This window comes from Salmo salar, chromosome ssa04 (assembly GCF_905237065.1).
Source record: "Salmo salar chromosome ssa04, Ssal_v3.1, whole genome shotgun sequence".
Classification (NCBI taxonomy): Eukaryota; Metazoa; Chordata; class Actinopteri; order Salmoniformes; family Salmonidae; genus Salmo; species Salmo salar.
This window is the reverse complement of record NC_059445.1, coordinates 87,360,627-87,383,064: the sequence shown is the minus strand read 5'-3', so window position 1 is coordinate 87,383,064 and position 22,438 is coordinate 87,360,627. Positions and strand designations below refer to the sequence as shown.

Sequence of the window (22,438 nt, the reverse complement as noted above, 5' to 3'; positions counted from 1 at the left end):
GAGGCTATATACAGTAGAGAGGCTATATACAGTAGAGACTATATACAGTAGAGAGGCTATATACAGTAGAGAGGTTATATACAGTCGAGCCTATATACATTAGAGAGGTTATATACAGTAGAGGCTATATACAGTAGAGAGGCTATATACAGTAGAGACTATATACAGTAGAGAGGCTATATACAGGAGAGGTTATATACAGTAGAGAGGCTATATACAGGAGAGGTTATATACAGTAGAGAGGCTATATACAGGAGAGGTTATATACAGTAGAGGGGCTATATACAGTCGAGCCTATATACAGTAGAGAGGCTATATACAGGAGAGGTTATATACAGTAGAGAGGCTATATACAGGAGAGGTTATATACAGTAGAGAGGCTATATACAGGAGAGGCTATATACAGTAGAGAGGCTATATACAGTAGAGGGGCTATATACAGTCGAGCCTATATACAGTAGAGAGGCTATATACAGGAGAGGTTATATACAGTAGAGAGGCTATATACAGGAGAGGCTATATACAGTAGAGAGGTTATATACAGTAGAGAGGTTATATACAGTAGAGAGGCTATATACAGTAGAGAGGTTATATACAGTAGAGAGGTTATATACAGTAGAGAGGTTATATACAGTAGAGAGGCTATATACAGGAGAGGTTATATACAGTAGAGAGGCTATATACAGGAGAGGCTATATACAGTAGAGAGGTTATATACAGTAGAGAGGTTATATACAGTAGAGAGGCTATATACAGTAGAGAGGTTATATACAGTAGAGGCTATATACAGTAGAGAGGCTATATACAGTAGAGGGGCTATATACAGTCGAGCCTATATACAGTAGAGAGGCTATATACAGGAGAGGTTATATACAGTAGAGAGGCTATATACAGGAGAGGCTATATACAGTAGAGAGGTTATATACAGTAGAGGCTATATACAGTAGAGAGGCTATATACAGTAGAGAGGCTATATACAGTAGAGACTATATACAGTAGAGAGGCTATATACAGTAGAGAGGCTATATACAGTAGAGACTATATACAGTAGAGAGGCTATATACAGTAGAGAGGCTATATACAGTAGAGAGGCTATATACAGGAGAGGGTATATACAGTAGAGAGGCTATATACAGTAGAGAGGCTATATACAGGAGAGGCTATATACAGTAGAGAGGCTATATACAGTAGAGAGGTTATATACAGTAGAGAGGCTATATACAGTAGAGGCTATATACAGGAGAGGCTATATACAGTAGAGGCTATATACAGTAGAGAGGCTATATACAGTAGAGAGGTCATATACAGTAGAGGCTATATACAGTAGAGAGGCTATATACAGTAGAGAGGTTATATACAGTCGAGCCTATATACAGTAGAGAGCAAATATACAGGAGAGGTTATATACAGTAGAGAAGCTATATACAGGAGAGGCTATATACAGTAGAGAGGCTATATACAGTAGAGAGGTTATATACAGTAGAGAGGCTATATACAGTAGAGAGGCTATAGACAGTAGAGGCTATAGACAGTAGAGGCTATATACAGTAGAGAGGTTATATACAGTAGAGGCTATATACAGTAGAGAGGCTATATACAGTAGAGGTTATATACAGTAGAGAGGCTATAACAGTAGAGAGGCTATATACAGTAGAGAGGTTATATACAGTAGAGGCTGTATACAGTAGAGGCTATATACAGTAGAGGCTATATACAGTAGAGAGGCTATATACAGTAGAGAGGCTATATACAGTAGAGAGGCTATAACAGTAGAGAGGTTAAATACAGTAGAGAGGTTATATACAGTAGAGGCTGTATACAGTAGAGGCTATATACAGTAGAGAGGTTACATACAGTAGAGAGGCTATATACAGTAGAGAGGCACTATACAGTAGAGAGGCTATATACAGTAGAGAGGCTATATACAGTAGACAGGCTATATACAGTAGCGAGGCTACATGCAGACACCGGTTAGTCAGGCTGATTGAGGTAGTAGGTACATGTAGATATGGTTAAAGTGACTATGCATATATGATGAACAGAGAGTAGCAGCAGTGTAAAAGAGGGGTCGGGGGGGCACAATGCAGATAGCCCGGTTAGGTTTGATTCCCTGTTCAGGAGTCTTATGGCTTGGGGGGTAATACAAGCAAGAGCGGTGTGGGTTTTCCTTTCTTAAATGTTAATAAAAACATATGGTGGATAAAATGTGTTTATGTATTTTTGAGTTCATAAACAATGTTCTTGTTCTTTACATGTTCTAGTGCTGATCTGGCAAACACACACACACACACACACACACACACACACACACACACACACACACACACACACACACACACACACACACAGAGAGAGAGACACACAGAGACACACACACACACACACACACACATACACAGAGACACACACACACATACACAGAGACACACACACACACACAGAGAGAGAGAGAGACACACAGAGACACACACACACACACTACAGAGAGAGACACACACACACACATACACACACACACACACATACACAGAGACACACACACACACACACTGTTAGAGCCGATTTGGACATATTTGTATAAAAGACAGAACATTCAGAGCTCCATGTATATTTGTGTAAATATGAATGTATATGATGAAATATTAGGTACGTACATTTTATGATTTATATTTACCTGATTGAGATGTATTCATTTGTTGTTAGTGTAACTTAGTTTTTGTCCCCCCCTCTTGCCCATTCATTATACTGCGGTAAGTGTGTTAGGATAAAGGCAGGTAGTTGGGCCTTCGGGGGGAGGAGTCCTTGCTAGACGCGGGAGCGGTATAGTTTTTTGACCATACAGACATACAGGTCATATTATGTATTTTCCATATCAAGTAATCTATGTTTTAAGTTGATTGGATAATCATTTTTCTGTTAGATATAAGAAGAATAAACATTTTTGTTGCACCATATCCCCTGGATCACATTGAATGTTTGGCCGTTTGGAAACCTTGAGTGTGGACTGTATGAGTACCAAACAACCCCGCTTCAGGCTTGGGCAGTGGCTACGGTAAAGAGGAAAGGAAGCCACTACACACACACATACAGAGAGAGACACACACACACACACACACACACACACACACACACATACAGAGAGAGAGACACACACACACACATACACACACACACACACATACAGAGAGAGACACACACACACACATACAGAGAGAGACACACACACACACACACACACACACACACACACACACACACACAGAGAGAGAGAGAGAGAGACACACACACACACACACACACATACAGAGAGAGACACACACACACACACACACACACAAGGTGTTATTCCAGTTCAGCCGGTTTTCCGTAAGGGTGTTTTCCGTCAGGGTGTAGTCACAGGACTCTTCTTGGAATGTCTCGCACGCTCACCGGATCAGCCTGTAAGTACTCCGTCGCTCCGTCTCTCGTGCCGTCCTCCGACACGCCACACTATTTTATTTAAGCACGTGTTACTATGAACTACTATTACTTTGAGCGGTTAACTATTTGTTCAACGTCTTCTCTCTTGTAAATGTGATTTTCTTTTTTTTTTCTTAAATGTCTACATGTAACCGTTGCATATCACCCTGCTGTCTGGAGTTGCTCTTCCTGAAACAGCACTGCTGTGACATTTGGAGAGTTTAGGTTACAGTCCGCAATCCATCTGCACTTGCCTTGTTTCAAAGTTTCCTATGTGTAGTTGAACTTTTTTCTTACATTCATAAAAATCATTACTGAATGATATATTTCTTATATATATATATATATTTTTTTAAATGAAAATAGTCAGGCGCTCCTGGCCCCCTGCTGTTGTTTCTACAGAACTCCCCGAAATACATTCTGTAGCTTGGCCAGCTGGAGTTTATTAATATATTCCTTACCCTTTAGCCGCTAACGCTTCTGGGGGGGGGGGGGCAGTGCCCCTGTGACAACAATTTTAGACCCCGTTGTGGCCCCCCCTAAATGTGGAGTATTAAATATTTTTTTTACATCCGTTATTAGACAAACCTGTGGCAAAGCTAGCCTTCCCTGTGGCTCAGTTGGTAGAGCATGGTGTTTGCAACGCCAGTGTTACGGGTTCGATTCCCACGGGGGACCAGTACAAAAAAATGTATGCATTTACTACTGTAAGTCGCTCTGGGTAAGAGCGTCTGCTAAATGACTAAAATGTAAATGGCAAATGATGATGATTATGAACATGGTCTTTTACCTGCTAATGCAGTGAAGAAAACGATACGACAACAATAACGTCTAATGTAACTGGCCCATGTCTAACAGTACAACTGGGCCACCCCCCCCGGCGGTTGAAATGGTCTAGCACGCCGCGTTGCGCGGTCAGCATGGAGCAAGAAAGCTCACCTATAATACGTTTCTGGGCGCATTAACATGAGCACTAGTGTCAACGAATCACAGCACGGAGTTGAAGAAGGTCTGTCAGTGGGCAGTGTGGGTTTTCATGTAATACACAGTAGAACTACACTATATCTGTCTGTCCTATTGTGCCTGTTGTCATGTTTCCATTGTTGATACCATTCCCTCAGGTGACCAACGGGGGGTAAATACTGTTCACTCACCAGGTCAGACAGAGACGATCTCAAAGGGCCAATCAGCAGTTCGCCACATCCATTTTTTGGATTTATAAATTAATGATATGTACCCATTTGATTATTGAAGATTATAAACCGGGTGGTTCGAGCACTGAATGTTGATTGGCTGACAGCCGTGGTATATATCAGACCGTATACCACAACATGTATTTTTACTGCTGTAATTATGTTGGTAACCAGTTTACAACAGCAATGAGGCACCTCGGGCTAAGAACAGCCCTTAGCCGTGGTATATTGGCCGTATACCACACCACCTCATGTGTTACTGCTTAAATATAACTTAGAAATGGCTTATGAGCTTAGCTCAAACTGTTGTACGCCATCAGAACCTAAAATAAAACCTTGTTTTACGAAAATGCTTTTTTTAAACAAACATTGTATAGCCTCAAAAAAAGTGGTTAAAACTAGAACATATTAGAAACATTAATTTAATATAATGGATGGTCAGTCTTTGCGTCCATCGCTCTGTCTTTGAATTTGAGAGTAGTTCGATTTATTCAGCCCCAACTCCCAGATTTATACCGAAACGTCGATGGTGAGATCGCTTTTGTTATTGTTTCAACTGCTGATTGCCACTTTAAATAACTTTATCTATTTCAATGAACTGAAACAGTTGTATTTGGCTAGAGTTGGGTATTCCGTGAATGTTGATTGGTGTCGGGGAGAGAAAGTGTCCGTCAAAATACTTTATTCAAAAAAGTTGTCTTCGGTTGCAAACTCCTGCCCAGGAGGTGGCAGTATAACATAATTTGTTGGTGATGTTCAAACTCCTGCCCAGGAGGTGGCAGTATATTTACCCTGCTTTCACACAGTTAACTTTCTGTTTCTCTGAAGTGATGTCTTTACAAGAGTGTGTCTGTCTGACAGGTCCAAGACGACATTTGGCTTTTCACTAGAAACATTTACATTTTAGTCATTTAGCAGACACTCTTATCCAGAGCTACTTACATTTTTTAAAACATTTTCTCCATACTGATCCCCCGTGGGAATCCAACCCACAACCCTGGCATTGCAAACACCATGCTCTGCCAACTGAGCCACACAGGACGCCTCAATGAGATCTAATAGTACTCCACAGAGACTGGTCAGATATCAGCCTGTGATTATAGGTCTGTAGTTCACACACACACACACACACACACACACACACACACACACACACACACACACACACACACACACACACACACACACACACACACACACACACACACACACACACACACACACACAGCAGGGACTTTAGACAGCCTCCCTGGTGTCAGGAAAAAGTGACATTTCTGCACAATGGGCGATGGGCAGTACACACTATCTGAGCTATTGTTTTCCCCCTCTCTCACAGGTACTGCACCTCTCCCACCACCATCCCGAGTCACACACCTGAACACCTGAACAGCCACCACACCACCACCACACCCCCACCACACCCCCACCACCATGGGAGAGTGCCACCAGGACAAGTTTGACCCAAAGACCTACTTCAACTACTGCTATCAGTTTGCTGCTGTCCCGGGCCAGAAAGACAACAGCCGCTTCGTCTCCTTCGTCCTCTGTCAGCTCAGCAAGACCTTCTCAACAGGTAGACAACAGGAACAGTAGGTCACTCTGTGTCATCGATTCCAACAGTATGTAACTTCATTGGTGTGTCTAGGTGTACTGATAAGGTAATTGGTGTGTCTAGGTGTACTGATAAGGTCATTGGTGTGTTTAGGTGTACTGATAAGGTAATTGGTGTGTTTAGGTGTACTGATAAGGTAATTGGTGTGTCTAGGTGTATTGATAAGGTAATTGGTGTGTCTAGGTGTATTGATAAGGTAATTGGTGTGTTTAGGTGTATTGATAAGGTCATTGGTGTCACACTTTTGGGTAACAACAATATGTCTTGATCTCAGACCTTGAAATCAATCTATCCAGTGTAGCAGTATGTAAAGTGCAATCTGAAACTATTCAGACCCCTTGACTTTTTCCACAATTTGTTACGTTACATCCTTATTCTAAAATGTATTAAATTGTTTTTTCTTCATCAATCTACACACAATATCCCATAATGACAAAGTAAAAACAGCTTTTTCAAAAATAAAATTATAAATGCATCAATATATAAATAACTGAAATATCACATTTACATAAGTGTTCAGACCCTTTACTCAGTACTTTGTTGAAGCACCTTTGGCAGCGATTACAGCCTATAGTCTTCTTGGGTATGACGCTACAAGCTTGGCACACCTGTATTTGGGGAGTTTCTCCATTCTTTCTTCTCTGCAGATCCTGTCAGGTTGTATGGGGAGCTTCGCTGCACAGCTATTTTCAGGTCTCTCCAGAGATGTTCGATCGGGTTCATGTCCGGGCTCTGGCTGGGCTACTCAAGGACATTCAGAGACTTGTCCCAAAACCACTCATGCGTTGTCTTGGCTGTGTGCTTAGGGTTGTTGTCCTGTTGGAAGGCGAACCTTCGCCCCCAGTCTGAGGTCCTGAGCACTCTGGGGCAGGTTTTCATCAAGGATCTCTCTGTACTTTGCTCCGTTCATCTTTGCCTCGACCCTGACTAGTCATCCATTTAAGATTGATGTCGGCCACTGTGTTCTTGGGGACCATCAATGCTGCAGCCGTTTTTTGTCGGTACCCTTCCCCCGGATCTCTACCTCGACACAATCCCGTCTCAGAGCACTACGGACAATTCCTTCGACCTCGTGGCTTGGTTTTTGCTCTGACATGCACTGTCAACTGTGGGACCTTTTATAAACAGGTGTGTTGCCTTTCCAAATCGTGTCCAATCAATTGAATTTACCACAGGTGGACTCCAATCAAGTTGTAGAAACATCTCAAGGATGATCAATGGAAACAGAATTCACCTGAGCTCAATGTACACTCTCATAGCAAAGGGTCTGAATACTTACATTAAAACTGTTAATTCCCCTTGGATTGATGAGGAATTGATAAATTATATGGTTGAGAGGGATGAGGCAAAAGGTACGGCAATTCAGTCTGGCAGCCCAGCTGATTGGCAAACGTACTGCAAATTAAGAAATGATGTGACTAAATGAAATAAAAATAAAAATAAAAAACACTATGAAACAAAGATAAATTATATAAAAGAATGATAAGTAAAAGCTTTGGGGCACCTTAAATTACATTTTTGGGAAAAAAGCCAACTCTGTTCCTTCATTCATAAAATCAGATGGCTCATTCATCACAAAACCCACTGATATTGCAAACTACTTTAATGACTTTTTCATTGGCAAGATAAACAAACTGAGGGATGACATGCCAGTAACAAACACTGACACTACACATCCAAGTTTAACTGACCAAATTATGAAAGACAAGAATTGTACTTTTGAATTCCGTAAAGTCAGTGTGGAAGAGGTGAAAAAAGTATTGTTGTCTATCAACAATGACAAGCCACCAGGGTCTGACAGTCTGGATGGAAAATGACTGAGGATAATAGCGGATGATATTGCCACTCCTATTTGCCACATCTTCAATTGAAGCCTTCTAGAGAGCGTGTGCCCCCAGGCTTGGAGGGAAGCAGAAGTCATTCCACTACCCAAGAATAGTAAAACCTCCTTCAGATAGCCGACCAATCAGCCTGTTAACAACCCTTTAGTAAACTTCTGGAAAAAATAGTGTTTGACCAGATACAATGCTATTTCACAGTAAACAAATTGAAAACAGAATTTCAGCATGCTTTATAGGGAAGGACACTCAACAAGCACAGCAATTACACAAATGACTGATGATTGGCTGAGAGAAAATTGATGATAAAGTGATTGTGGGGGCTGTCTAGTTAGATTTCAGTGCAGCTTTTGACATTATTGGTCATAGTCTGCTGTTGGAAAAACACGTGTTATGGCTTGTCTAACAGAACACAGAGGGTGTTCTTTAATGGAAGCCTTTCAAATATAATCCAGTTAGAATCAGGAATTCCCCAGGGTAGCTGTTTAGGCCCCTTGCTTTTTAAATTTTTTACTAACTACATGCCACTGACTTTGAGTAAAGCCAGAGTGTCTATGTATGCGGATGACTCAACACTATACACGTCAGCTACTACAGCGACTGAAATAACTGCAACACTCAACAAAGAGCTGCAGTTTGTTTCAGAGTGGGTGGCAAGGAATAAGTTAGCCCAAAATATTAAAAAAATTAAAAGCATTGTATTTGGAACAAAACACTCACTAAACCCTAAACCTCAACTAAATCTTGTAATAAATAATTGAGCAAGTTGCGATGACTAAACTGCTTGGAGTAACACTAGATTGTAAACCGTCACGGTCAAAACATACAGATGCAGTAGTAGCTAAAATGGAGAGAAGTCTGTCTTATAATAAAGCCCTGTTCTGCCTTCTTAACAACACTATCAAAAGGCAGGTCCTACAGGCCCTAGTTTCTACCTTCTTAACAACACTATCAACAAGGCAGGTCCTACATGCCCTAGTTTCTACCTTCTTAACAACACTATCAAAAGGCAGGTCCTACAGGCCCTAGTCTACTGTTCAGTCGTGTGGTCAGGTGCCACAAAAAAGGACATAGGAAAATTGCAATTGTCTCAGAACAGGGCTGCACATTGGATGTACCCAGAGTGCTAATATTAATAATATGCATGTCAATCTCTCCTGGCTGAAAGTGGAGGAGAGATTGACTTCATCACTACTTTTATATATGAGAGGTATTGACATGTTCAATGCACCGAGCTGTCTGTCTAAACTACTGGCACACAGCTCAGACACCCATCCATACCCCACAAGACATGCCACCAGAGGTCTCTTCACAGTCCCCAAGTCCAGAACAGACTATGGGAGGCACACAGTACTACATAGAGCCATGACTACATGGAACTCTATTCCACATCAAGTAACTGATGCAGCAGTAGAATCAGATAAAAAAACTGATAGAAATACACCTTATAGAACAGCGGGGACTGTGAAGCAACACAAACATTGGCACAGACATATGCATACACATGGATTTAGTACTGTAGATATGTGGTAGTGGTGGAGTAGGGGCCTGAGGCCACACAGTGTGTTGTGAAATCTGTGACTGTATTGTAATGTTTTTAAAATTGTATAAAACTGCCTTAATTTTGCTGGACCCCAGGAAGAGTAGCTGCTGCCTTGGCAGGAACTAATGGGGATCCATAATAAACCCCAGGAAGAGTAGCTGCTGCCTTGGCAGGAACTAATGGGGATCCATAATAAACCCCAGGAAGAGTAGCTGCTGCCTCGACAGGAACTAATGGGGATCCATAACAAACCCCAGGAAGAGTAGCTGCTGCCTTAGCAGAAACTAATGGGGATCCATAATAAACCCCAGGAAGAGTAGCTGCTGCCTTGGCAGGAACTAATGGGGATCCATAATAAACCCCAGGAAGAGTAGCTGCTGCCTTGGCAGGAACTAATGGGGATCCATAATAAACCCCAGGAAGAGTAGCTGCTGCCTTGGCAGGAACTAATGGGGATCCATAATAAACCCCAGGAAGAGTAGCTGCTGCCTTGGCAGGAACTAATGGGGATCCATAATAAACCCCAGGAAGAGTAGCTGCTGCCTTGACAGGAACTAATGGGGATCCATAACAAACCCCAGGAAGAGTAGCTGCTGCCTTAGCAGAAACTAATGGGGATCCATAATAAACCCCAGGAAGAGTAGCTGCTGCCTTGGCAGGAACTAATGGGGATCCATAATAAACCCCAGGAAGAGTAGCTGCTGCCTTGGCAGGAACTAATGGGGATCCATAATAAACCCCAGGAAGAGTAGCTGCTGCCTTGGCAGGAACTAATGGGGATCCATAATAAACCCCAGGAAGAGTAGCTGCTGCCTTGGCGGTAACTAATGGGGATCCATAATAAACCCCAGGAAGAGTAGCTGCTGCCTTAGCAGAAACTAATGGGGATCCATAATAAATACAAATAAGGTGTTTGTTTATAAATTTGTAAAAATGTCTAAAAACCTGTATTTGCTTTATCATTATGGGGTATTGTGTGTTGATTGATGAGGAAATGTTTGTATTTTATCCATTTTAGAATAAGGCTGTAATGTAACAAAATGGGAAGGGGTCTGAATACTTTCCGAATGCACTCTATGTATTTTTTTTAATCCTCATTTAACTAGGCAAGTCAGTTAAGAACATGTTCTTATTTTCAATGACGGCCTAGGAACAGCGTGGTTAACTGCCTTGTTCAGGGGTACAATGACAGATTTTTATCTTGTCAGCTCGGGGATTCAATCTTCTAACCTTTCGGTTATTAGTCCGACGCTCTAACCACTAGGCTACCTAATGGACAGTTAAATAAATATCAACTGAGAATGAATGAAACTGTGTTGTTCCTCTCCTCAGGGAAGTACAGGGGCCAGAGGCTGATAGAGGTGGGTACAGGGCCAACCATCCACACTTTGATCAGTGCCTGTGAGTACTATGATGAGATTGTGGTGTCGGACTACGTGGACAGCAACAGGAAGGAGATTGAGAAGTGGCTGAAAGCAGAGGAGGGATGCTTCGACTGGAACGCTCACCTCCAGTATGTCTGTGATCTGGAGAGGAAAAGGTACAGTAACCCTGTTGTTGTAACGGTTGTCGTACTGGAGAGAAGACCAAGGCGCAGCGGGTTGCGTGCTCATCATGATAATTTATTCAATACACGTGAACACGAAAAAAACAATAAACAAAAGAGAACGACAGACCGACAGTTTTACAGGCTAGGTACTCACATACAGCAGTGCAAAATCAACTACCCACAACCTAACCAAACACACACCTATATATAGGACTCTCAATCAGAGGCAACTAGAAACACCTGCCTCCAATTGAGAGTCCAACACCCAATCCTAAACATAGAAAAACTAAACTAGACAGAACATAGAAATGCATACACAACACAAACCCTCTGCCACGCCCTGACCAAAACTAATACAATTACTCCCTCTGCTGGTCAGGACGTGACAGTGGTTTTTACACTAACTTACTGGCACCTGGTTACCTGAAAGTTACTGTAAAAAAAAAAGGTACAGTATGTTACCATACATTCCAAAGAAACTTACTGTAAAATGTACTGTATTTTTACAGTGCAGATACGGGTTAGAAGTGAGCTTGTACGGTTTCAACTATGGTTAAAAAATGTTTTGTAAATGTAGGCATCCTTCTTTTCACTTCATTTCTTTCTTGTAATCACTGTATTCTATTTACTTATAAAAATAAATAAAAAACACATTCTCCTTCTGTCTCTTGCTCTCAACAGAACCCCAGCGATCATCACAGACACTCTCCGTCAGAGGGTTAAACAGGTTCTAAAGTGCGACATTTGCCTGGAGAACCCGTTCCACCCTGTCACGGTTCCACCGGCGGACTGCGTCCTTTCCTCGCTGTGCCTTGAAGCGGCGTGTAAGGACCGTGAGTCCTACCGCCGCTCGCTGTCCTCCATGGTGGACCTACTGAGGTCTGGAGGGGTCCTGGTCCTGATCGGGGACCTGGACGAGACCTTCTACACGGTGGGAGAGCAGAGGTTTGACTGTGTCAACCTGAGTGAGGAGTTCATCACTGAGACGTTGTCAAAGCTGGGGCTGTCTGTGGAGGAGTTCACTCTGCAGCAGGCTGAGGACCGGGACAGCAACCACAAGTGTGACTACGCGGCTTCTTTCCATCTCATCGCCATCAAACACTGATCACCGCTTGTATGTTTATGTCAGAACTATGATCAGCGTTTTTGTTCTATGTACTACACTGTGGTTGTGTTTTGGAATGGATTAATATAATTATTATTATTATCTCTCATTTCTTTCCAAACATAATTTATCCGGGACAGGGAGAGATAGAAACGGACACATGCAACATGTCAGGCAGGAACATTCACTTTGCATCCCAAATGGATTCTGGTCAAAACTAGTGCACTACATTTAGGGAATAGGCTGCCATTTGGGACACAGATTTAACTACCTGCCACACTCAGTCCCTAATGTTCCTTTTCCTGTCAGACATAAATGTCTGGTATACGACCACAGACGCCACTTTGAATAAAACAAATCAGGAGGGATCATGTGACGGTGGAGGGAACACTATGATTTATTTCCCTCCTGCTATTTGTGTTCTCCAGATTAAAAATAGCTCTCTTTGTTTCTCTCTCTCTCCTCTCTCTCTCTCTCTCCTTTTTTCTCTCTCTCTCTCTCTCTCTCTCTCTCTCTCTCTCTCTCTCTCTCTCTCTTCTCCCTCTCTCTCTCTCTCTCTCTCCCCTCCCTATTTGTGTTCTCCAGATTAAAAATAGCTCTCTTTGTTTACCCACCAGTGTGTGTTGTGCTTTTCTCTCAGCACTCCTACACTGAGCCCCACATGATCCTAGACCAACACTCCTACACTGAGACATGATCCTAGACCAACACTCCTACACTGAGACATGATCCTAGACCAACACTCCTACCCTGAGACCTGATCCTAGACCAGCACTCCTACACTGAGACATGATCCTAGACCAGCACTCCTACACTGAGACATGATCCTAGACCAACACTCCTACACTGAGACATGATCCTAGACCAACACTCCTACCCTGAGACCTGATCCTAGACCAGCACTCCTACCCTGAGACATGATCCTAGACCAACACTCCTACACTGAGACATGATCCTAGACCAGCACTCCTACACTGAGACATGATCCTAGACCAGCACTCCTACACTGAGACATGATCCTAGACCAACACTCCTACACTGAGACATGATCCTAGACCAACACTCCTACACTGAGACATGATCCTAGACCAACACTCCTACCCTGAGACCTGATCCTAGACCAACACTCCTACCCTGAGACCTGATCCTAGACCAGCACTCCTACACTGAGACATGATCCTAGACCAACACTCCTACACTGACTCACAGTGAACATAGGCCCTGATCTAAAATAGAGGCCTGTGGTGGGGGGAGTCAACACGGTGGGAACTACATATAGCAAGCTGCAGAGTGGTTGATACAGGAAGTAGCCTTGTCCCAGCCAGAACGGCCTATAGAGTAGGAGCCTACTTCTATTTATGAAGCATGAGGCAGCCTATCTCCTCTTTCTGTAGTGAGACAGGACGCTCCTACTGATCTCTCTTTACATTAGTCTGATTAGGAACCCCCCCCCCCCTATTTGGTTGAGAAGACATGCAGTACCGTTTATACCCAACAGAGGGCAGCAGAGATCCATGTTCAGTTCATCACAATCCAGTCATTCTGAGGGAACAGAATAGAACAACCACTTTCCTCCCCAACACTGACAAACCCTCCATAGTTCCCTCTTACGCCCCAAAACCAGACTTAAAATAATGGCATAACAACATTTTCGTGGCTAGAATGAGAATAGCAATATATTACAGTTTCATAAATATATTCCAAAAGATCTGCATTGTAAGGTATGCTTGCTTGGGACAACATTTGTGTCTAGAGAAAGCTGATAGACAAGGAAACCTCAGATACATGGGAACAGACAGCTTTTCTTGAACAAACTTAATAATTTATAAAAACAAGTGCTATAACACTGCTCGCTGAAAGCATGCTGAATAAGAGTTTACATGTGTAGTACTAAGTCATGTTTTGCAGAGGGGTCAAATACTTATTTCCCTCATTAAAATGCAAATCATTTTATAACATTTTTGACATGCGTTTTTCTGGATTTTTTGTTGTTGTTATTCTGTCTCTCACTGTTCAAATAAACCATTAAAAAAACCTACTATTAAAATTATAGACCGATCATTTCTTTGTCAGTGGGATTCATTAATTTACCGGATTCATTAATAAGTGCATTGAGGACGTCGTACCCCACAGTGACTGCATCTACATTTCCCAACCAGAAGCCATAGATTACAGGCAGCATCCACACTGAGCTAAAGGCTAGAGCTGCTGCTTTCAAGGAGCAGGACTCTAACCCGGAAGCTTATAAGAAATTCCGCTACGCCCTCCGACGAATCGTCAAACAGGCAAAGCGTCAATACAGGACTAAGATCGAATCCTTACTACACTGGCTCTGACGCTGGTTGGATGTGGCAGGGCTTGCAAACTATCATAGGCTACAAAATGGAACGAGCTGCCCAGTGATGCCTACCAGAGCTAATTGCCTTCTGTGAGCCCTTCGAGGCTAGCAACGAGGCTAGCAACAATATTTATTTGGAACCATGCGTGAGCCCCAGTTGTTCCAAGATGACTGTGCACATTCACCGGACGTTTTGGTGGGAATACATTTTCTGAACATCACGCGCCAATGTAAAATGCTGTTTTTGGATATAAATATTAACTTTATCGAACAAAACATACATGTATTGTGTAACATAATGTCCTAGGAATGTCATCTGATGAAGATCGTCAAAGGTTAGTGCTTCATTTCGCTGTGTTTTGGGTTTTATTGACACATGTCCTTGCTTGGAAAATGGCTGTGTGATTATTTTTGTCTATGTCTACTCTCCTAACATAATCTAATGTTTTGCTTTCGCTGTAAAGCCTTTTTGAAAATCGGACAATGTGGTTACATCAAGGAGAAGTGCATCTTTAAAATGGTGTAAAATAGTTGTATGTTTGAGAAAGTTGAATTATGACATTTTGTTGTTTTTGAATTTGCCGCCCTGATATTTCACAGTCCCGCGTAACCCATAGAGGTTAACATGCATTGACGGGGCTGTAGTGGAGCAGGTTGAGAGCTTCAGGTTCCTCTGTGTCCACATCGCTAAGGAGCTATCATGGTCCACACACATCAACACAAACGTGAAATAGGGCAAAACCCTCTTCCCTCTGCACCATTGAGAGCATCTTGACTGGCTTCATCACCCCTTGATATGGCCACAGATCTGCATCCGACCGCAAAGCGCTGCAGAGGGTAGTGCGTACGGCCCAGTGCATTACAGGGACAGAGCTCCCTGCCATTCTGGGCCTCTATTCTAGGCGGTGTAAGAGGAAGGCCCTAAAATTGGTCAAAGACGCCAGCCACCCAAATCATAGACTGTTCTCTTTGCTACCGCACGGCAAGCTGTACCGGAGCATCAAGTCTGGGACCAAAAGGCTCCTGAACAGCTTCTATACTCAAGCCATCAGACTGCTGAACAGTTCATCAAATGACTCTGACACCCCAATGGTGGAACAAGCTCCCTCACGACGCCAGGACAGTGGAGTCAATCACCACCTTCCGGAGACACCTGAAACCCCACCTCTTTAAGGAATACCTAGGATAGGATAAAGTAATCCTTCTAACCCCCCCCTTAAAAGATTTGGATGCACTATTGTAAAGTGGTTGTTCCACTGGATATCATAAGGTGAATGCACCAATTTGTAAGTCGCTCTGGATAAGAGCGTCTGCTAAATGACTTAAATGTAATGTAATGTAATGACTACCTGGACTTTTTCCACATTATGTTACATTACAGCCTTATTCTAAAATGAATGAAACTGTTTTTTTCCCCCTCATCAATCTACAAACAATAGCCCGTTATGACAAGGCAAAACAGGTTTTTAGAAGCTGTATTTGACGATTTTACCACCATTGTGCTCACCGTAGGGATGGTGTCAGGTTTCCTCCAGATATGATGCTTGGCATTCAGGCCAAAGAGTGCAATCTTGGTTTCATCAGACCAGAGAATCTTGTTTGTCATGGTCTGAGAGTCCTTTACTTGCTTTTTGGCAAACTCCAAGTTGGCTGTCATGTGCCTTTTACTGAGGAGTGGCTTCCGTCTGGCCACTCTACCATAAAGGGCTGATTGGTGGAGTGCTGCAGAGATGGTTGTCCTTCTGGAAGGTTCTCCCATCTCCACAGAGGAACTCTGGAGCTCTGTCAGAGTGACCATCACTCTGACTGGCGTACAGCTCTAGGAAGAGTCTTAGTGGTTCCAAACTTCTTCCATTTCAGACTGATGGAGGCCATTGTGTTGTTGGGGACCTTCAATGCTGCAGAAATGTTCTGGTACCCTTCTCCAGATCTGTGCCTCGACACAATCCTGTCTTGGAGCTCTACGGACAATTCCTTCAACCTCATGGCTTGGCTTTTGCTCTGACATGCACTGTCAACTGTGGGACCTTATATAGACCGGTGTCTGCCTGTCCAAATCATGTCCAATCAATTGAATTTACCAGAGGTGGACTCCAATCAAGTTGTAGAAACATCTTAAGGACGGACGATCAATGGAAACAGGATGCACCTGAGCTCAATTTCGAGTCTCATAGCAAAGGGTCTGAATACTTACAGAAATATGCTTTTTTTGTGTTTCTTTTGTCATTATGGGGTATTGTGTGTAGATTGACGAGGTTAAAACAACTATTTAATCCATTTTATAATAAGGCTGTTGTCACCTGTGCTCCCTCTCCGGCCTCTAGGTCACCAGGCTGCTCGTTATGGCGCACACCTGTCACCATCGTTACCCGCACCTGCACGTCATCACTCACCTGGACTCCATCACCTCCTTCATTACCTGTCCTATATATGTCACTGCCAGGAGTTATTTTTTCAGTTTCCTGTCTGTGCGTTGTTCTTGTTACTTGTTTTGGTCATTTGTTTATTTAATTATGCACTGTCTGAATTTGCTTCCTGATGTAACAAAATGTGGAAAAAGTCAAGGGGTCTGAATACTTTGTAAAGCCTCATTATTCTTATTTTATTTTATTTTCGTCCAAAAACAACTTTATATCGAAAGAGTGCCTTTGGGTTGACGGCCTGCACATGCGCAGTTCGTCGCGAGTTTAGCTGTCCAATAGCGTCATGTGTGATCACGGATTTCTATTGGTTAAGCCTGTCTTCATACTGTACTGTCTTTAGTAAATTCACGGACGTTTGTTATTTACATTCTCAATGGCATCTTCTAAACCCACCGACGGTGAGTTATTGGACAATACACATCTATTAGAATACTTCTCACAATCTGGCCATATGTTTTTGGATATTTGTTGGACTATTCCATTCGTCCTATTCCTATTCCACAGACGATAAGACTAGATGCGCCTGAAGCATAAAGCACCTGGTCTACGCCCGAAAACGATGGCCTGAATTGTTAGGTCGTTTACAGTTCAACACAGTTAAGCCTTATATGCTCTATAGGCAGAATAAAACATCACCTTTGAATACAAATTCGATCGAGTTTTGTTACGTTTTGATATGAAAGTGAAAGTAAGCCACGTAAAACTTTCGTTACTTTTTGTTCTAATTAAAAATCTAATTAAATATGCTGTGTTTGTGGTGATACATTTGGCCTGAGGTCGAGTATTCATAATCCCTTGCATTTACCAGTATTTTAAATTAGTGCAAACAGTAGCAACACGTTGGTAGGCCACACTGGCATTGTTCTGAGCCCCGGGCGAAGTGTGAACGGTGAACGGCAATTATTAAAAATTCACCTTCTAGAATAACATGACATGTTTTCAGATAATATCATTCTCAATTTTCTTATGTGTAATAGTATTAAATTATTATTATGGATTATTTTTTTTCATTAGAATTATTTTCTCTTTTGCAGAAGATTCTCTGCTGAAAGGGGGACAGAAAAGGTCCAGCGTTGGTGGTGGATGTACCAATTGTAAGAATTACCCATCTATTTTTGCAGGAAATATTCGTTTTTTTCCAAAAACCTATATCAGTTGTAGAAACACATCCATATTCATGTAACAATTACAATAATATTAATGAATGTGTTCATTTCTCACTATTTCATTTTAATATAGTTTAATTTGTTAACCTTCCAACACAGCGGTATTATGAATGTATAACTGATAACTACTAATTTTAACAAAACAAAGTACTATAAGGTTGTACAATGCACTTTATAAAACAAGTTGTTTGGATCCTGGATGGTGATTGGTTGATAGCAGGGAGTTCAAATCAAATGTTATTTGTGACATGCGCCGAATACGACCTCACAGTGAAATGCTAAATACAACAGGTGTAGTAGACCTCACAGTGAAATGCTGAATACAACAGGTGTAGTAGACCTCACAGTGAAATGCTGAATACAACAGGTGTAGTAGACCTCACAGTGAAATGCTGAATACAACAGGTGTAGTAGACCTCACAGTGAAATGCTGAATACAACAGGTGTAGTAGACCTCACAGTGAAATGCTGAATACAACAGGTGTAGTAGACCTCACAGTGAAATGCTGAATACAACAGGTGTAGTAGACCTCACAGTGAAATGCTGAATACAACAGGTGTAGAAGACCTCACAGTGAAATGCTGAATACAACAGGTGTAGTAGACCTTACAGTGAAATGCTGAATACAACAGGTGTGGTAGACCTCACAGTGAAATGCTGAATACAACAGGTGTAGTAGACCTCACAGTGAAATGCTGAATACAACAGGTGTAGTAGACCTCACAGTGAAATGCTGAATACAACAGGTGTAGTAGACCTCACAGTGAAATGCTGAATACAACAGGTGTAGTAGACCTCACAGTGAAATGCTGAATACAACAGGTGTGAGACCTCACAGTGAAATGCTGAATACAACAGGTGTAGGTAGACCTTACAGTGAAATGCTGAATACAACAGGTGTAGGTAGACCTTACAGTGAAATGCTGAATACAACAGGTGTAGTAGACCTTACAGTGAGGTGCTGAGTACAACAGGTGTAGTAGACCTCACAGTGAAATGCTGAATACAACAGGTGTAGGTAGACCTTACAGTGAAATGCTGAATACAACAGGTGTAGTAGACCTTACAGTGAAATGCTGAATACAACAGGTGTAGTAGACCTTACAGTGAAATGCTGAATACAACAGGTGTAGTAGACCTCACAGTGAAATGCTGAATACAACAGGTGTAGTAGACCTTACAGTGAAATGCTGAATACAACAGGTGTAGTAGACCTTACAGTGAAATGCTGAATACAACAGGTGTAGTAGACCTCACAGTGAAATGCTGAATACAACAGGTGTAGTAGACCTTACAGTGAAATGCTGAATACGTCAGGTGTAGTAGACCTCACAGTGAAATGCTGAATACAACAGGTGTAGTAGACCTCACAGTGAAATGCTGAATACAACAGGTGTAGTAGACCTTACAGTGAAATGCTGAATACAACAGGTGTAGTAGACCTCACAGTGAAATGCTGAATACAACAGGTGTAGTAGACCTCACAGTGAAATGCTGAATACAACAGGTGTAGTAGACCTCACAGTGAAATGCTGAATACAACAGGTGTAGTAGACCTCACAGTGAAATGCTGAATACAACAGGTGTAGTAGACCTCACAGTGAAATGCTGAATACAACAGGTGTAGTAGACCTCACAGTGAAATGCTAAATACAACAGGTGTAGTAGACCTCACAGTGAAATGCTAAATACAACAGGTGTAGTAGACCTCACAGTGAAATGCTAAATACAACAGGTGTAGTAGACCTCACAGTGAAATGCTGAATACAACAGGTGTAGTAGACCTCACAGTGAAATGCTAAATACAACAGGTGTAGTAGACCTTACAGTGAAATGCTGAATACAACAGGTGTAGACCTCACAGTGAAATGCTAAATACAACAGGTGTAGTAGACCTCACAGTGAAATGCTGAATACAACAGGTGTAGTAGACCTCACAGTGAAATGCTGAATACAACAGGTGGTGTAGACCTCACAGTGAAATGCTGAATACAACAGGTGTAGTAGACCTTACAGTGAAATGCTGAATACAACAGGTGTAGTAGACCTTACAGTGAAATGCTGAATACAACAGGTGTAGTAGACCTTACAGTGAAATGCTGAATACAACAGGTGTAGTAGACCTTACAGTGAAATGCTGAATACAACAGGTGTAGACAGGGGGGGGGGTAGAAGCTGTTTAGAAGCCTCTTGGACCTAGACTTGGCGCACCGGTACCTCTTGCCGTGCACCACAGTCCCCGGATAATGCCTGTGAACAGTTTCATTTGAATTGTCCCGGTATGAATTACTCCGCTCCGTGTCGGGCCATAGAACAGCCCTTAGTTGGGAATTATTCACACGATAATCCCCAGGTTGTCATTGTGTAACCGATGTGAAATGGCTAGTTAGTTAGCGGTGGTGTAACCGATGTGAAATGGCTAAGCTAGTTAGCGGTGGTGTAACCGATGTGAAATGGCTAAGCTAGTTAGCGGTGGTGTAACTGATGTGAAATGGCTAAGCTAGTTAGCGGTGGTTTAACCAATGTGAAATGGCTAAGCTAGTTAGCGGTGGTTTAACCGATGTGAAATGGCTAGTTAGTTAGCGGTGGTGCGCGCTAATAGCGTTTCAATCAGTGACGTCACTCGCTCTGAGACTTGAAGTAGGGTTTCCCCTTGCGTTGCAAGGGCCGTGGCTTTTGTGGCGCGATGGGTAACGATGCTTCGTGGGTGTCAGTTGTTGATGTGTGCAGAGGGTCCCTGGTTCGAGCCAAGAGAGGGACTGAACCTACACTGTTACAATTGCTTAACTGTGCATTTATACACAGAATATTGTCCTAGTGGAATTAGCCTAACGGTGCTGGGAAAAGCTCCTAATAAACAATGTTTTAACGTAACTTTTTTTTCTCACAATTAGTAGATGAGGGTCAGCCACGTCGGAGAACATTGAGCTCAGAACTTCCTCCCAACAGTGAGTAAACCAACCGTGAACTACAGTAAATGGATCATTAATATGTGGCTCAGTTGTTGGATCAATTTATGCTTTCAATACCACTCGTGTGTCCATTCACTTACTCAAGGAGTTGTGTGAGGCGTATGTTTTTTTTTGCATTTTAGTCATTCAGCAGACACTCTTATCCAGAGCGACTTACAGTAATGAATGCATACATTTCATACATTTTTTTTCTCCGCACTGGTCCCCCGTGGGAATCGAACCCACAACCACTGGTGTTGCAAAACACCATGCTCTACCAACTGAGCCACACGGGACCCAGCCTTGCTGAGCTGCTTCAAGACATCTGAAACTCCATCAAACATGAACTAACAGATCCCTACATTTTAATGTATGTGACTCTACTCCTATTTTTTGTTGTTGTTGTTCTCTCCTAGTGTCCATGACCAGAATAGTTCTGGTGGGGAAGACTGGTGCTGGGAAGAGTTCTTCAGCCAACACCATCCTGGGGATGCCTTCAGATCAGCTGGTCGTATGTCATCTGTCACCAAAGAGTGTTCTAAAGAGACAGGGGAGGTGGGAGACAGACAGGTCACTGTAGTCGATACACCTGGTCTATTAGACACAAATCTGGCTGAATTGACAGTGAAGAGAGAGATAGCTAAATGTGTTAACATGTCAGCGCCTGGTCCACATGCCATCGTACTTGTTATTAAAGTAGGTCCCATCACCAGGGAGGAAATGAGCACAGTACAGAAAGTTGAGGAAATATTTGGGAAAGATGCAGAGAAGCACACCATGATCCTTTTTACCTGTGCTGAAGGAGGGATTGAGAAAATGTTGGAAGAGGCAAATGAGGAATTCAGGCAAATTCTGCGGAGATTAGGGAATAGATACCATGTTTTCAACAATATGGAAAAAAGTGACCGTACCCAAGTGTTGGAACTTTTTGACAAGATAGATGAAATGATTAAGGCAAATCAGGGTAGCTACTACACAAATTACACATATCAACAGGTAAACGAAATGCTTGCTGATAGGGAAAGGAAGGTCAGGGATATCTTTGAGAAGAAAATGCAGGAAAAAGAGGCATCATTACTAACTAAATACGAGGAAGCTCTGAGTTCACTGCTGATTGAAAATCGAACTCTTGAGGAGACGGTCCTGGAGAAGGAAAACAGAATCAGAGAGCTGAAGAGAAAGCTGAGGATCAATAGAGACAGGGACCTGAAAGAGACAAAGCGTTACTTTGCTGCTTTACAAAAAGATGCACGACAGCTT

At 42.4% G+C, this 22,438-nt stretch overlaps 2 protein-coding genes across 2 annotated transcripts; both read left to right on the top strand.

Annotated features, from left to right (window-relative positions):
- Positions 1-3,403: 3,403 nt before the first annotated feature.
- Positions 3,404-12,750, top strand: zgc:64002 (Nicotinamide N-methyltransferase). Its single transcript, NM_001146502.2, is given in 4 exon segments — positions 3,404-3,440; positions 5,989-6,225; positions 10,978-11,185; positions 11,876-12,750. Coding segments are annotated over 3 exon segments (774 nt in total). The 5' UTR covers positions 3,404-3,440; positions 5,989-6,083; the 3' UTR covers positions 12,300-12,750.
- A 4,587-nt stretch (positions 12,751-17,337) lies between these two features.
- Positions 17,338-21,943, top strand: LOC106604021 (uncharacterized). Its single transcript, XM_014198353.2, has 4 exons — positions 17,338-17,458; positions 18,095-18,154; positions 21,122-21,175; positions 21,595-21,943. Exons 1-4 carry the CDS (start codon positions 17,434-17,436, stop codon positions 21,756-21,758), a joined length of 303 nt encoding a protein of 100 aa, XP_014053828.2. The 5' UTR covers positions 17,338-17,433; the 3' UTR covers positions 21,759-21,943.
- Positions 21,944-22,438: the final 495 nt, after the last annotated feature.

What these genes read in the sequence shown, in the direction of transcription:
- LOC106604021 (XM_014198353.2), top strand. Translation starts at nt 17,434, where the DNA reads ATGGCATCTTCTAAACCCACCGACG. An exon ending in ATCTTCTAAACCCACCGACG is followed by an intron (nt 17,459 to 18,094) that starts GTGAGTTATTGG and finishes TCTCTTTTGCAG; the next exon opens with AAGATTCTCTGCTGAAAGGG. An exon ending in TGGTGGTGGATGTACCAATT is followed by an intron (nt 18,155 to 21,121) that starts GTAAGAATTACC and finishes TCTCACAATTAG; the next exon opens with TAGATGAGGGTCAGCCACGT.